This window comes from Eutrema salsugineum, unplaced genomic scaffold, assembly GCF_000478725.1.
Source record: "Eutrema salsugineum unplaced genomic scaffold, Eutsalg1_0 scaffold_6, whole genome shotgun sequence".
Classification (NCBI taxonomy): domain Eukaryota; kingdom Viridiplantae; phylum Streptophyta; class Magnoliopsida; order Brassicales; family Brassicaceae; genus Eutrema; species Eutrema salsugineum.
The window spans coordinates 6103405-6116368 of NW_006256547.1; the positions used below are offsets into that span (position 1 = coordinate 6103405).

Below are 12964 nucleotides of genomic sequence, written 5' to 3' on the forward strand. Positions count from 1 at the left end.
TTTTTCCTATATGTATATTTTAACGACAGCTGAGACAGTTCCTAAGAATCGTAGTGTGTACAAACACATTCCAATAATATTATCTATTGACCTGTACAAACGCAGGGAAAATACAAATTAGACTTTAAAAAAATTTGATGTAATACTACTCCTTGATTTCACGTTTTCTCCACAATTTTTAAAGTCAGAATATATCTCTCTCTCCCACCCTATACTCACATTCAGATATTCCCTATATATATTTGTGTATATGAATTACGGTTGTCTCAGCTTTCTGAAACCTTTTAAGATCTTTTTTTTTTTTTCTGTCTCTCTCTAGATCTCTTCCTCTTACTCTTTCTGTGTCACCATGGGAACTCAACTTCTTGATGAAGATGATTCATACAATAAAGATGTTAGTTTCTCTCGTTTTCTGTCTCTATTTTTGTGATTTATATGGGAATTCTATCAAATTTATCCATTGAAATATTAGAACAAAAAATTACCACTTGCTGTATTTCTAAGGACAATAAAGAACGAGTATCATCCCTTGGCAAAAAAAACTAAAATGAGAGTTGTTCTGCTTTCTTTTTATTCAGATGATCATTTGTGAATTAAGTTTTTAACTTTTGTGTTTTTACAATTAATTGGGTGATTGGTTGGGCTGCATTTACTTTTACTACAAGTTAAACAAAAGTTTGGCTTATTGACTAGTACTTGCGCCTCACGACTTTTTCTAAAGTTTTGGGAACTTCAACGACTTATATTGATATGATCAAATTAATAACAGATTGATGAGAGAAGAGCGAGAGAAAAAGAAATCGACGATTGGCTTCCGATAACGTCATCGAGGAACGCAAAGTGGTGGTACTCTGCGTTTCACAATGTCACGGCCATGGTCGGAGCTGGTGTTCTTAGCCTCCCTTACGCCATGGCTCAGCTTGGCTGGTATATCACTTTCTCTTCTTTTCGACTTCAAATCCAAACTAACAATATTTTTCTTTCGTAATTCACCTTGATTGATGCATTTAATCTGAAGCTAAGCTCCAATTGCTAAGCTCACAAAAAGGTCAACTCGAATCAAATGCAAGATTTAATTAATATAGATGGATATTTAAACCAAACCGAACCGATTGAACCAAATCGAAATTGAGTCAACCTCACTAAACCGAAATTACTTTTGTTGTCTATAATTTTATTTGCATCAAACTATATTCCAGCCGATATCGAAACAAACAATATTCAAACGAAAATGCCCACTCATACACTAGTTACATTTTCCAAGTAATGATGAAGACTATACTATGTGTTGCATTTTAGTGTTTTGAAAGACTAATACGTACTATGAGTTGAAAACAATGAACACTATACTATATATGTGTTGAGAGAGTATCCCAAAGAAAACTATAGTACTATAACTATGTGAGTATTTGTTGAGATTATCTCAATTAATGACAAAGAAAAAAAAAATCTAAGAGGAGCCTCGAATCAAATGTAAGAATATAAAAATATATAATTAAACCGAGTTTTTAACACAATTTTACCGGTTAACAGGGGACCGGGTGTGGCAATACTAATTTTGTCATGGGTCATAACGCTATACACATTATGGCAAATGGTGGAGATGCACGAGATGGTTCCAGGAAAACGTTTCGACCGCTACCACGAGCTCGGACAACACGCGTTTGGAGAAAAACTCGGACTATACATAGTCGTGCCGCAACAGCTGATTGTGGAAGTCGGCGTTTGCATCGTTTACATGGTCACCGGAGGCAAATCTCTCAAGAAATTTCATGAGCTCGTCTGCGACAACTGTAAATCTATTAAACTCACTTATTTCATCATGATCTTCGCTTCCGTACACTTTGTCCTCTCTCATCTCCCTAACTTCAACTCCATCTCCGGCGTCTCTCTCGCTGCCGCCGTTATGTCTCTCAGGTAATTAAAAAAACCGGTTCGATTTGGTTATTAACTGGTTAACTTGATAGCCGGTAAAATCCAATGCATTAATATAGAGATGGACATACCGGTTTGCTTTGGTTTTAGTATGTATATCGTATTGATCAGTACAGTGCCGGTTCGACATTTGTTATACGGTTAATCAAACCGATATCATCAATTACTAATAACCGGATCCAATTTTTGGTCTATGTAGCTACTCCACAATTGCGTGGTCAGCTTCAGTCGCTAAAGGCGTTAAAGAAAACGTTGAATACGGTTACAAAGCGAAATCAACAGCAGGAACAGTGTTCAACTTCTTTAGTGCGTTAGGGGAAGTAGCGTTTGCTTACGCAGGCCATAACGTTGTCCTAGAGATCCAAGCCACGATCCCTTCGACGCCTGAAAAGCCCTCTAAAGGTCCCATGTGGAAAGGAGTCGTCGTTGCTTACATTGTCGTCGCGCTTTGTTATTTTCCCGTCGCACTTATCGGTTATTGGATGTTCGGAAACTCCGTTGACGACAACATTCTTGAAACACTCGAGAAACCGGCTTGGTTAATCGCAACCGCAAACATTTTTGTTGTGATCCATGTCATTGGTAGCTACCAGGTAATTTAAACCGTTTTTTATAATTATTTTGGTACAGAGAGAAAAAAAAAATTCAAGGTTAATTAAGGATATAAAATTCCATTCTTCAGATATATGCGATGCCGGTTTTCGATATGATGGAGACATTGTTGGTTAAGAAGATGAATTTCAGACCGAGGTGGATCCTCCGGTTCTTTGTCCGCAATTTCTACGTTGGTAAGTGTATGAGTGTATAATTTCTTGATTCGCAAGTTATATAAATTAATGAGGTTTTTTATTTATGATTCTGCAGCTGCGACAATGTTCGTCGGTATGACGTTTCCGTTTTTCGGCGGTCTATTGGCGTTTTTTGGCGGATTTGCGTTTGCTCCAACAACATACTTCGTAAGTCTGCCATTACTTAAAATGCTTTTTTCTTTTGTTTTCTTATATATTATTGTATTTTAAGAAATTAGACTAATTAAGAAATGTTTTTATTTGTGTTTCCTTTCTTTTGCAAAAAGCTTCCTTGCGTAATATGGCTTGCCATATACAAACCAAGGAGATACAGCTTGTCTTGGTGGGCCAATTGGGTAAGTACTAGCAACACGAAAAAGCGTTTTCTTTCTTTTGGTTTGAAATTGTGTTTAGCTTTTTTTTTGCAGCTAGCGGTTGCGTTTCTAAAATGTACTGTTGTTCTTTGTAAAATTTTATCGGCGTTTTTTTTTCAGATATGCATTGTATTTGGCGTTTGCTTGATGGTGCTATCGCCGATCGGAGGGCTAAGGACGATAATTATTCAAGCCAAGGACTACAAGTTTTACTCGTAAATTACAACACAAAGAAGAGTTGGATCATCTTAAAAAAATATATGTAAAAGCAGTGATGGTCTCTAAAACCTATATAGCCTTTAAAACTGAAAGTGTTTTTGCAAGTCAAAACTACATATATATCATTTTTTTACCATGTTTGATATTTGAGGATTTAAAGATTTTGAATCGTCGTTTCTCTGCTATGGAATTAACGTGTAGATCGAATATTTGATCATTGTCTTTTCAAAAATTGTGTCTAGACCGATTAGTCACTTAACCAATTAATTGGCCATGATGCTGATTAATCTGGAGCGTAGATGCATGGTTGTTAGTTTTCGACATTGTTGAAAATTCTTGATTTATAAAAACATGTCTACTTAGACGACATACCTCTTCGAAGGTTCAATTCAAAACCGGTCCTAAACCGAAGCATCAACGTACACTAGACATTTCATTCATGTTGTTGTGCGCTAACATTATACATTACGGGGGGTAATATTAAGACTGCAGCTTAATTAGTCGTCTCTAACACTCATCACTTAAACATGACATACTGTGTAAACTAAGAAACAAATGTTGCCATATGATTGAAGTATCAAACTGAATAAACCCTTCAGAGACCAGATAAATTACTGTTCATCTTCAGCAGAGCACACCATCCCAAACCTTAATTCTTGTTACATAGTGGGGGGTGGGTGATCTTAGCAAGTAAACAAAGAATATTCAAACACAAAATTTAACATCTGAAACTTATGAAACCAATTTTTGCAATGTATCTTATGAACCTTGATCATCTTGTAGTCGTAGCCGGCCTTCGATATCTCGCCTTAGCAATTCCGCATATTCCTGCAATCCACAATGACAAGTCTGATAAAGGGAATTTTTATTTCAAAATAAAGTATAACAAGCAAACTAGTCTCTTTGATACTTACATGAGCAAGAACTTCATCGCCGCAGAGCTCGTTCGCAAGGTCTTCTTGACTCATCGCAGCATTTTCAACCATTGCACAGAAGACATCTTCTGGTGGGTCAGAGTGCTCAATCATTTGCACCATGGGTTGAACGTTTTCCTAAGTGGGCAGAAACAAAATACATTCATTACACGAGATAGACCAAGAGACAATTGCTGTTTATTGAGGTTCTTTGTTCAATCCGGATGAACCAAACTCATTCAATCCAAATGAAACTGAAAAACCCAATTCAGAAATCCAAAGTAGATTCTGTGTTAGGGTCATAATGGTGTTACTTTTTCTATAACTGAGAAAACAAAATTCAACCTAAATCGAACCTAAACTCGACTTTCTATAAATCAAACCCCAAACAAAACCTTTAAACCCAACCCATACCAAGTCAATCCATACAAAGATCCAGTTCTCTATGATTACTACTAAAACACACAAGAAAATGAGACCCAAACTAAAGGAAAAACCGGATTGAACACACAAAGAGGTATTACCTGAAAAGGTTGATGATCATCAGACTGTTGTGTTGCGGGTTCTAATGATGGCCCTCCTTGGCTAAAGGCACGTGAGACTAGAGGCATCATTTGCTGGACCATTCTAGAGAAATCAATGCCACCACCTCTGCCCTGAGCTCCGCCTGAAATCATATTCTCTATCTCTTGCCCATCCACCTGTTGGGCAATTTGTTGGACTGTATTCATAATCTGTGGGTTCTGGGTAAACTGCTGCAGCATATTTCTCAGCATATTTGGTGATTCAACACCAGCTTGTCGGGATACCCCTGCTAGCAATCCATCCAATACAGGGCTCTCCAAGACCTGAGACATTGCACTTGAGACATCTACCCGATCATCAGAACCTTGCTCACGTCCAAGACCAGTCTCAACTGAGTGAGAACTACCAGAAAATAGAGATTGCAAAAGCTGCTGGCTACTGGTCCCAATGTTCTGTTGCACATCTTCAACCGAAGCAGAAGTCCCACGTTCATCATTCTTACCTAATGCCTTGGGCTGCTTGCTTCGTTTCTTTAACAAACAAAAATTAAGAAAAATAAGCATTTGGAACACAATGTCACAGATTATCAAAATATCTTGTTGATATGCTATGCAGTGAAAAAAAAAATACAGCAACTTGCCACTTGTTTTCAACTCATTTGTTACCTTACGGTCCAAACCCCCAAGCCCCAATCCAAGTGGTGTAGCAGTAGATACTTCCGGAATAGCCTTCTTGGTTGATTTGGCATCACCGGCAGAATCTTCTTCGTTGCTTGTGGATTCTCCAACCGGAGCTGGAGATTGCCCTGCAATACAAGGGATATCATTTGCACTCGCCGGCTGCCCTAAATCTTCATAATGTTCTCTATAACTTTGATCCTGTGTTAAAAACCGTTGATTAGTGACAGGAAGAGAATACTGAAAAAAAAGGAAAGAATTCTCAGATTGCTGAGAAGACATACAATCCAGTTACGCCTTTCAAATGGTAAGTCAGGCAGTGATCCACTTGACTCCTCAGGTGTGTGAGTAGCTGCAATGTTGGTCGGCTGGACAGGCGTAGCACTAGAAACACCATAGCCCGAAGACGTATTTAGCTCGGGAGATTCCGTACCTAATTGAAGCGTGACGAAGAGCTTGAATAACAACATTTCATCCACAATGTAAAAATTTAGTTAGCAGGAAACCTACCGGATGGAACCTGATTTCTTCCTTGCATATTGTTTACCATCTCTCTAATCCTTGCATTAATTTCAGCAGCTGAAACAGAACCATCCGAACCAGGTTGAACCCCAGCAGAAACATTCTCACCAGTAGAGCGTGATGGAACAGCAGCAGCAATGATGTTTCTCACTGGGAGTACCCGAACTGAACTTGTGTTACTGTCATTACCTTGTTGCCCTCCTTCTCCATTGCTTTGCTGGTTTCCTACTGACGACATCACAGGTGAAGGCGATGTGCCTGGTAATTAAGCACAAAACTTGTTAGAGAAGAATTGCAGAGCTAGGTCTAATGGAATATAAGTGAACATCACCCACCAGCATGTATGTGAATGTTAATGTGCCTTGGGGCAGTTCCTAAACCAACAGAACCGGTTGCTAGATTTGATGGGGCAGCCATACCAGTAAAGAGAGAGCTGGTTTGATGAGGAAAAGGCTGCAAAAATAACAGTAGAAGATTAACCAAGTATAGTTATTAGATCAGAAAATAGATGAGACAAGAAGGTAACCTGAACCATAATAGGATTCGGTCCTGATGGAGATATATAAACAGCAGGCCCAGCATTCACATAGGACAATTCCTGTAAATCACACTGCTTGTGAGCTCCAAGTTAAGGAAAATAGGAACAATCGCAAAAGAAAATGGCCCAAAACAAACCGGAGACTGTGCCATTCTCAGTGTGAGTATCGTGCGCCCGAGCTCCAGTAGGAGGGCCCCTAAATGTTGCATAGCAAGACCTACTTGCACTGCCTCTGTCTGGATTTGTGCCCTGAGAGCAGGATCTGTAGAGGATCCATCCTGTTCCAGACGACCTGCGATATGCTACAACAATGTTGTTGCAAATCACAAACAACGCATAATTAGATGACAAGGCAGGCTAAGTCTATACCTGACAATTCTCCGATAATGAAAGTCAGACTCAATAGAAGTTAATCTACTGAGAAACATTGGAATCAATTAATAAGCATTTTGAAGGTGTTTACCGATAAATTAGATACAGCTGGACCACTCAGTAAACGCTGTGCATTCCTCAGGACAATAGAGAGAGCTTCAGGCGTTGATGGACCTCGTCTATTTCTAGGCAACTCTTCCCTTGGCTGGCCTCCTGATGTGGCAGAAGAGGATTCTGGTTGATGCCCTAGAGGAACATCCAATTAAGTTGTTAATGTATTTTTGACCACGATGATAATAAAACTTAGATCAATACCATTTTGTGATAATGCTTGCTCCATCCGATTAATGAACTCAAAAAGAGTGTCTAACGAATCTGGGATAGGCTGCATAATTAGAAAGTTAGATTAGTAAATTAACAAGATTGAAGCTCTAGACTCGAGATCAAATTACTACGAGATTAAGAATTACCATTTGAAACGAAGGAATAGGTATTGCTGTAGTTGCTGTAACCGGAATCTGAACCACATGAGGCATTGATGCTTGATATGTTGCACGCGGAAATGCTTGCCTAGGTAGTGAATGACCTGCCGCTTGACTTCGACCCCCGGTGGCAGGCGCTCCATCAGATGTATTTCCAGGAGGAGCATGACCAGACAAATTTGACTAGGGGAAAGAAAATTGAAAGCAAAAGAGTTTAGAAATATGCACCCGTGGATGACAATATGAATTACTTCTAATGAACCACAACACATCCGAAGGTAACAACCTTTGATTCTCAACAATAATTAATAAATAAATTTCGCAGAAAGTTTTCCGCAAGAACAATGAAAAACTGCAGCAAATAGAACAAAATGGAAGACTAGGCACTAATTAAAACTAAATTCGAAGTAGAGTGTGAAGAGAACGCAACTTACGGGCATAGATGACTGCGTGCCATTAGTATTGTTATTTATAGGCTGCTGCCCGCCTATTCCAAAAGAATTTAGAACTGCTCCAATGACCTAAGTAGCACAAAAGTAAAAACAGGTAAGATACGTCTTTCACCAAATTTATTCTGTCATTGATCCAAAGCCCAATCAAACTATCCAATAGGATAAACAATACACTCCCCAAAAGACACCTAATATTACAAATGGTAAGGGATTACCCGGCTGATATCTGGAACGATGCCTTCTGTATGATCTGCAACATTAAAAGTCCCAAGAACTACGTTGTGGGAGATGTGTCCCCGATTTCGAGATGGTCCTCCATTTGTACCATTTCCTATTGAATTAAAGAATAAGTTGAAGTTCATTTTCAAGGCACCAGAAATTGGTTGTGTTAACAGCTCTTTCAGAACACATACCAAAAGAGGTAGTTTGAATATAATTACCATCATTTGCAGTTGACCCTTCTGAAGGTGTACCAGATGATGGCACAGATTCTGCTGGCTGCCTCACTACCAAGTGTAAAGTATCCCCATTTTCTAAATCTAAGAAGATGTCAAGTTATTAACTATACTAAAGTAAACAAGTGACAGATGGAAAGGACAGACAGAAAACTAAAGCTAAGGTTTGCAAAGGGGTATATATATTTTTTCATGATTATGGCTTCCTCAGCAGTGTAGGATTCGCAGTAGAAATCAGCTGAAATTACAGGGCATTTCATGGGCACATTATCTTAGAACTGTCTTTAACTATACAAATTCAACTGAATGAACGACGGTGCAATGCAAAAGGTTTTAGTTAATACTTCCAATATTTAACAATAAATGGGCAGCCTTTCTATCTAATCCCTATAAAAGTCTCCAAGGCATACGTTATTATCATAGAGTCAGACAGGTTTTGAAAATATGCATTTGTAGGCATAATGCAACAGCTTCCTGTAACAAAATTTCTACAAGTTAATAACGTAGATAGCAGTAGGATACGATACTCCGAGAGAGGATGGTCATCTTTCAAAACCCGTCCCCGGAAAATTAGCCTCTGCTGAGCAACCGGCACCCCTATCTTACTAGCTATCTTCTCCTTGAATAATGAAACTGTTTCCTGAAACAAGTCAAGCCCAAATATATATAAATAAGACAGAAGCATAACAAGCTTAAGAAAATACACAGGTTTGACACTGACAAACATGATCATAACATATAAAGAAGATGGACTTCTTACATTCTTGTTCACTTGAAAAGAATACGTCTGTGAGTCTAGCGTCTTGACGTTAAGCTCAACAGTTGATTCTGACGTTTCCTCAGACACATTGTTGCTACTTGAGCATTGATTAGTGGCTTGATCTTCCATGAACACTAACAGTATATGAACTCTAAAAAAATCAACAAAAAAAAACACAAAGTTCTCAACTTTCATCATTTCAAATCGACTAGGAAGGTAACAAACATAATAAAGATCTAAAATATTTCTAGGATACTACAATTAGTAACCTTACCACACACATTACCAGATATTGAACATAAAGAACAGAATCATCATACATAAGGAAACACGAATCAAACGACCCAGACCTAAATGGAAGTCATGGTAATAATACCACTAATTTCATCGTCAAAAGCGAACAAAAAAAAAGCTTGAAATTCATAATCAACAAATATAGAAATCGGCTTATCAAAGCTACAGATACGATCAATGACCAATCTCGATGTGTCAGAACCAGAAGAAGAATAAAAAGCGCCATGAAAATAACGACGAACCTATTTGCAAGCGCAGGAAATTGAAAGTCTCTCTGATACCAACGAAACGAAAAGAACTGAAATTGGAAACAGGCTGATTCTGAGCGTGAAAAGGGGAAAAACTAGGGACGATTTTTGAGACTAAGAACGAGAAAAGAAGAATCTAGAGAGAAGCAGCGACGCCAGTCTTCGGCCTAAATGTGGACTCTTCTTCCTAAAAATAATTTAAAGTTGGGCCTGGCCTCTATAACCATATTAACCATATTTAAGAGATTTCAAATTGTGTTTTCATTACAAAAAATCTTTCCCTAAAGTTTTTTCGTTTTTTTTGGTCAACGTTTTTGGTAAAGTTTATACCTGTGATTTTACTTAGGATTTCGGTTTATACCTGTGATTTCACTTAGTATTTCGACCGACTAGACACTGATCGGTGGCCAGCCACCGCGATTTTGAGCTATGCGGTCAACTTAGGCGGATAACCGATTTTATACCGCCTAAAATCGATTACTTGTAAAAATCGGCGATTTAAGTAAAAAATCAGAGACTTCTTAAAAACAATTGGGGCGAATTTCAGGCCCAATTGGATTGGATCGCACCCTGAGTTCGATAGAGCCCACTATTATGATGGATTGGATTTGCAATGAAGATGAAGACTTGTTAATTGCAATGAAGATGAAGACTCTAGTGCAGCTTTCCCTTCTCAATTATTCAAGTTTGTCGATGTGGGACAAAAAACATAAAAACTAAATTTGAAAAAATTGTCATAGATTTTTATGGGTTTGAGTTAAATTTCGATCCTCAACACGTCAATATGTTTTCTAAGTCTACATGTATTTATACAAACTTTAGTTCATATATGTCTAATATGACAAAATTAATTTTTAAAAATGAATAAATATTAAAAATAGTTAAAATAATTAAAATAAATATAAAAACTAATCTCTAGCGTCCGAGTAATATCTAACACTTTTTTAACATGGATTATGACAAACATTCTTAGGTATTGATTGGTTTATCCGTTATCACCCGCAAACACAGTGTTTACGGTTGGTAACGGTTAATAATGTTTTATAACAATCTAATTTCTATAAACCATTTTGTATCGTTTTATATCACTAAAATCCAAAAGCTGTTTCCCGCCAGCGTTTGCGTTTGCTGGCGATAGCGGTTGGATATAAAAATAAAAATAAAAATAAACACAACGTTATATTTTCTATTGTTAGTTTGTTTCCTTGACTTTTTTGTTACAATATATGCCTATTGCATGTAGGTGACAATTATGGAGTCACACCATGATCGTTCTGTTTCCACTTTTGAAGTATAAAATAATATATATGTATTTTATTAATTACAAAATTAGTTTGCTATAATAAATTACATGGTCAAACGAGATGACATGTGTGTTACTTTAACGGATCATTGTGAAAAAACAAATTAAAGATAAAGAATCTAGATTTTTAAGTCCACTCCAAAAAGAATGTATTTTAAAGAATATTAATAAGCAATTTGGAGTTATTTTAAATTAGAGTTAATTTAAATTGGAGTTAATTTAAGTTGGAGTTGTGCAAAAAATCAATTATATCAATTGAAGAAATTTTACATCATTTTGAATTAGTGATTTTGATATTAAGCATAATAATATAGTTTTTATGTTTTTTTTAATATATGATGTTTATTTTGATAATTTTATATTTAGCCGTTAAAACATCTGTTGGTTCGCCAGTCAAAAATGTCACGCAAATAAATATGTTTTAAAAAATTTACCAATCGTGCAAACCACTTAATAACGCTCAAAACCACATCGCTCGCTTTCGTAAACTCTTGCGTTCGCAACTGCAACCGCTGCATTTAAACGGGTCAACCTTAAATACCTTTCACCAGCTCCATAATCCTAAAAAATATTATAAACCTTATCCAATATTTGAAATATGAATTTCAGTGACGGGATCAATTTTTTTTTTAACTTATATAATTTGTTTTCGTAAATTCGTCTCCAATTCTTTTAAAGTGTACATTTTACAAGATGCCAAAAACCAATTATGCTTAAACCCAATGATAGATAGTGTATTAGTGCTGATCATATGGACGTAGCTCCAAATCCATGGATATGCTTTGATTCGGAGATTACTTTACGCTAAAATTAGGTAGCAAATCTGAGATATGGAAAAATCAAACTAATATTTTTTTATTTAATCTTTTTTTTTGCAATTTTGGCATATCTTTCCTCAAAAAACAGAACCCATAGATTCCATATCCAAAGAATACTGACGGTAACGGCAACGACAATAACGACGGTCCACGACACCCAAACCCATCTGGGTATGACGTCATCAGCGCCTCCAGTGACGTAAAACCACGTCATCTTAACGATAAGCAGCGGCGCGAGAACGCACCTGCAAACGCTGTAGGACGCGTAAAACGGCAGCGTCACGAAACGGTGCAGGCTCACCGCAAAAGGAGCGTCTCGGCCACGCGCTTCCGCGAGCGTCCACGTGTTCTGACACGCGCTGGTTGCCTCGGCGACGATGAGGAGCGCGAGGAGCGCGCAGGCGCCGTGAGCGACGAGGTAGCGGCAAGTGAGGAAAACGAAGAGCACGGCGGCGTGATGGGCGGCGAAGAGGGCGTCTCCGCCGGCGGGAGAGGGGAAAACGGCGAGGTGGAGAAGATCGGTGAGGAAATAAGCGGAGCTGAAATCGAGAACGGCGTTTTGTGATTGGGTGTTGCGGGAGGAGAAACCGCGGTTAGGATCGGAGATGAGGGAGCGCGTGGCGAGGAAAACGGCGGAGACGCCGTGAAGGAGGGAAATCAAGCAGCTGGAGGCTAAAGGACGAGACTCTGGGGTCCATCGCCGGAAAATGAACAAGTAACCGTGAAGATAGACGAAGACGAAGATTGAGAAGAACAATGGTAGATCTTTGAAATTCGTAATTCCCTCCATCGCTGACTTATACACGGAAAGGGCCAAGAGTCATGTCCAATATATATAGAGAGAGATGGATGATGAGACATACATAGAGAGGAGGACGACGACGACGATAGAGATGGTTGAGATTTGTTTAGAGAAACGAGGTTAAGGGTTGGTGAGGAAACACCTAAAGCGACGGCGTTTTCAATCTATAAGCTTCATGAATGGTGTCATTCACGTTTCCTTTTTTAATTTTGACCAAAAAAAATGTTGGAATATAAAACAACTAAAAAAAAGAACTGTAGTATCGACCAATTCAATTCAGTAGACCGTTTTCTTGAATTCTTCAAACACAAGAAACTCTCTAGTCTTAACCGCCAACTTAATACATATATGTAAAACTTTTGGCTATGTATCATTTTTGGGGATAGCTTTTTAGGAGATTAGAAAATCAATTTTGAGAAATGGGAATTCACCAATGATGGATTGTGTTTAAGGTCGACCTAACTTTGTGAATAACATTCACAGACG

At 38.0% G+C, this 12964-nt stretch overlaps 3 protein-coding genes across 4 annotated transcripts; 1 reads left to right on the plus strand and 2 right to left on the minus strand.

Annotated features, from left to right (window-relative positions):
• The first annotated feature begins 776 nt into the window (after positions 1-776).
• Positions 777-3523, plus strand: LOC18012312 (lysine histidine transporter 1). Its single transcript, XM_024151598.1, has 7 exons — positions 777-927; positions 1534-1917; positions 2135-2528; positions 2618-2723; positions 2800-2891; positions 3011-3079; positions 3218-3523. Exons 1-7 carry the CDS (start codon positions 875-877, stop codon positions 3314-3316), a joined length of 1197 nt encoding a protein of 398 aa, XP_024007366.1. The 5' UTR covers positions 777-874; the 3' UTR covers positions 3317-3523.
• Positions 3524-3797: 274 nt separating this feature from the next.
• LOC18012309 (large proline-rich protein bag6) lies at positions 3798-9714 on the minus strand. Of its 2 annotated transcripts, none has more exons than XM_006395400.2 (18): positions 9550-9714; positions 9014-9164; positions 8776-8893; positions 8239-8337; positions 8014-8129; positions 7781-7867; positions 7335-7529; positions 7180-7249; positions 6956-7110; positions 6630-6794; positions 6481-6552; positions 6290-6407; positions 5943-6212; positions 5717-5865; positions 5421-5633; positions 4755-5285; positions 4231-4368; positions 3798-4144 (listed from the first exon to the last, which is right to left on the minus strand). In XM_006395400.2, exons 2-18 carry the CDS (start codon positions 9140-9142, stop codon positions 4076-4078), a joined length of 2694 nt encoding a protein of 897 aa, XP_006395462.1. In that variant the 5' UTR covers positions 9143-9164; positions 9550-9714; the 3' UTR covers positions 3798-4075. The 2 variants fall into 2 exon arrangements, with proteins under 2 accessions (XP_006395462.1, XP_024006952.1); XM_024151184.1 differs by having other exon boundaries at positions 3832-4144; positions 8239-8331.
• Positions 9715-11713: 1999 nt separating this feature from the next.
• LOC18012235 (TLC domain-containing protein At5g14285) lies at positions 11714-12565 on the minus strand. Its single transcript, XM_006395401.2, has one exon. The coding sequence runs from the start codon at positions 12464-12466 to the stop codon at positions 11714-11716; it is 753 nt and encodes a 250-aa protein (XP_006395463.1). The 5' UTR covers positions 12467-12565.
• Between the last annotated feature and the right edge of the window lie 399 nt (positions 12566-12964).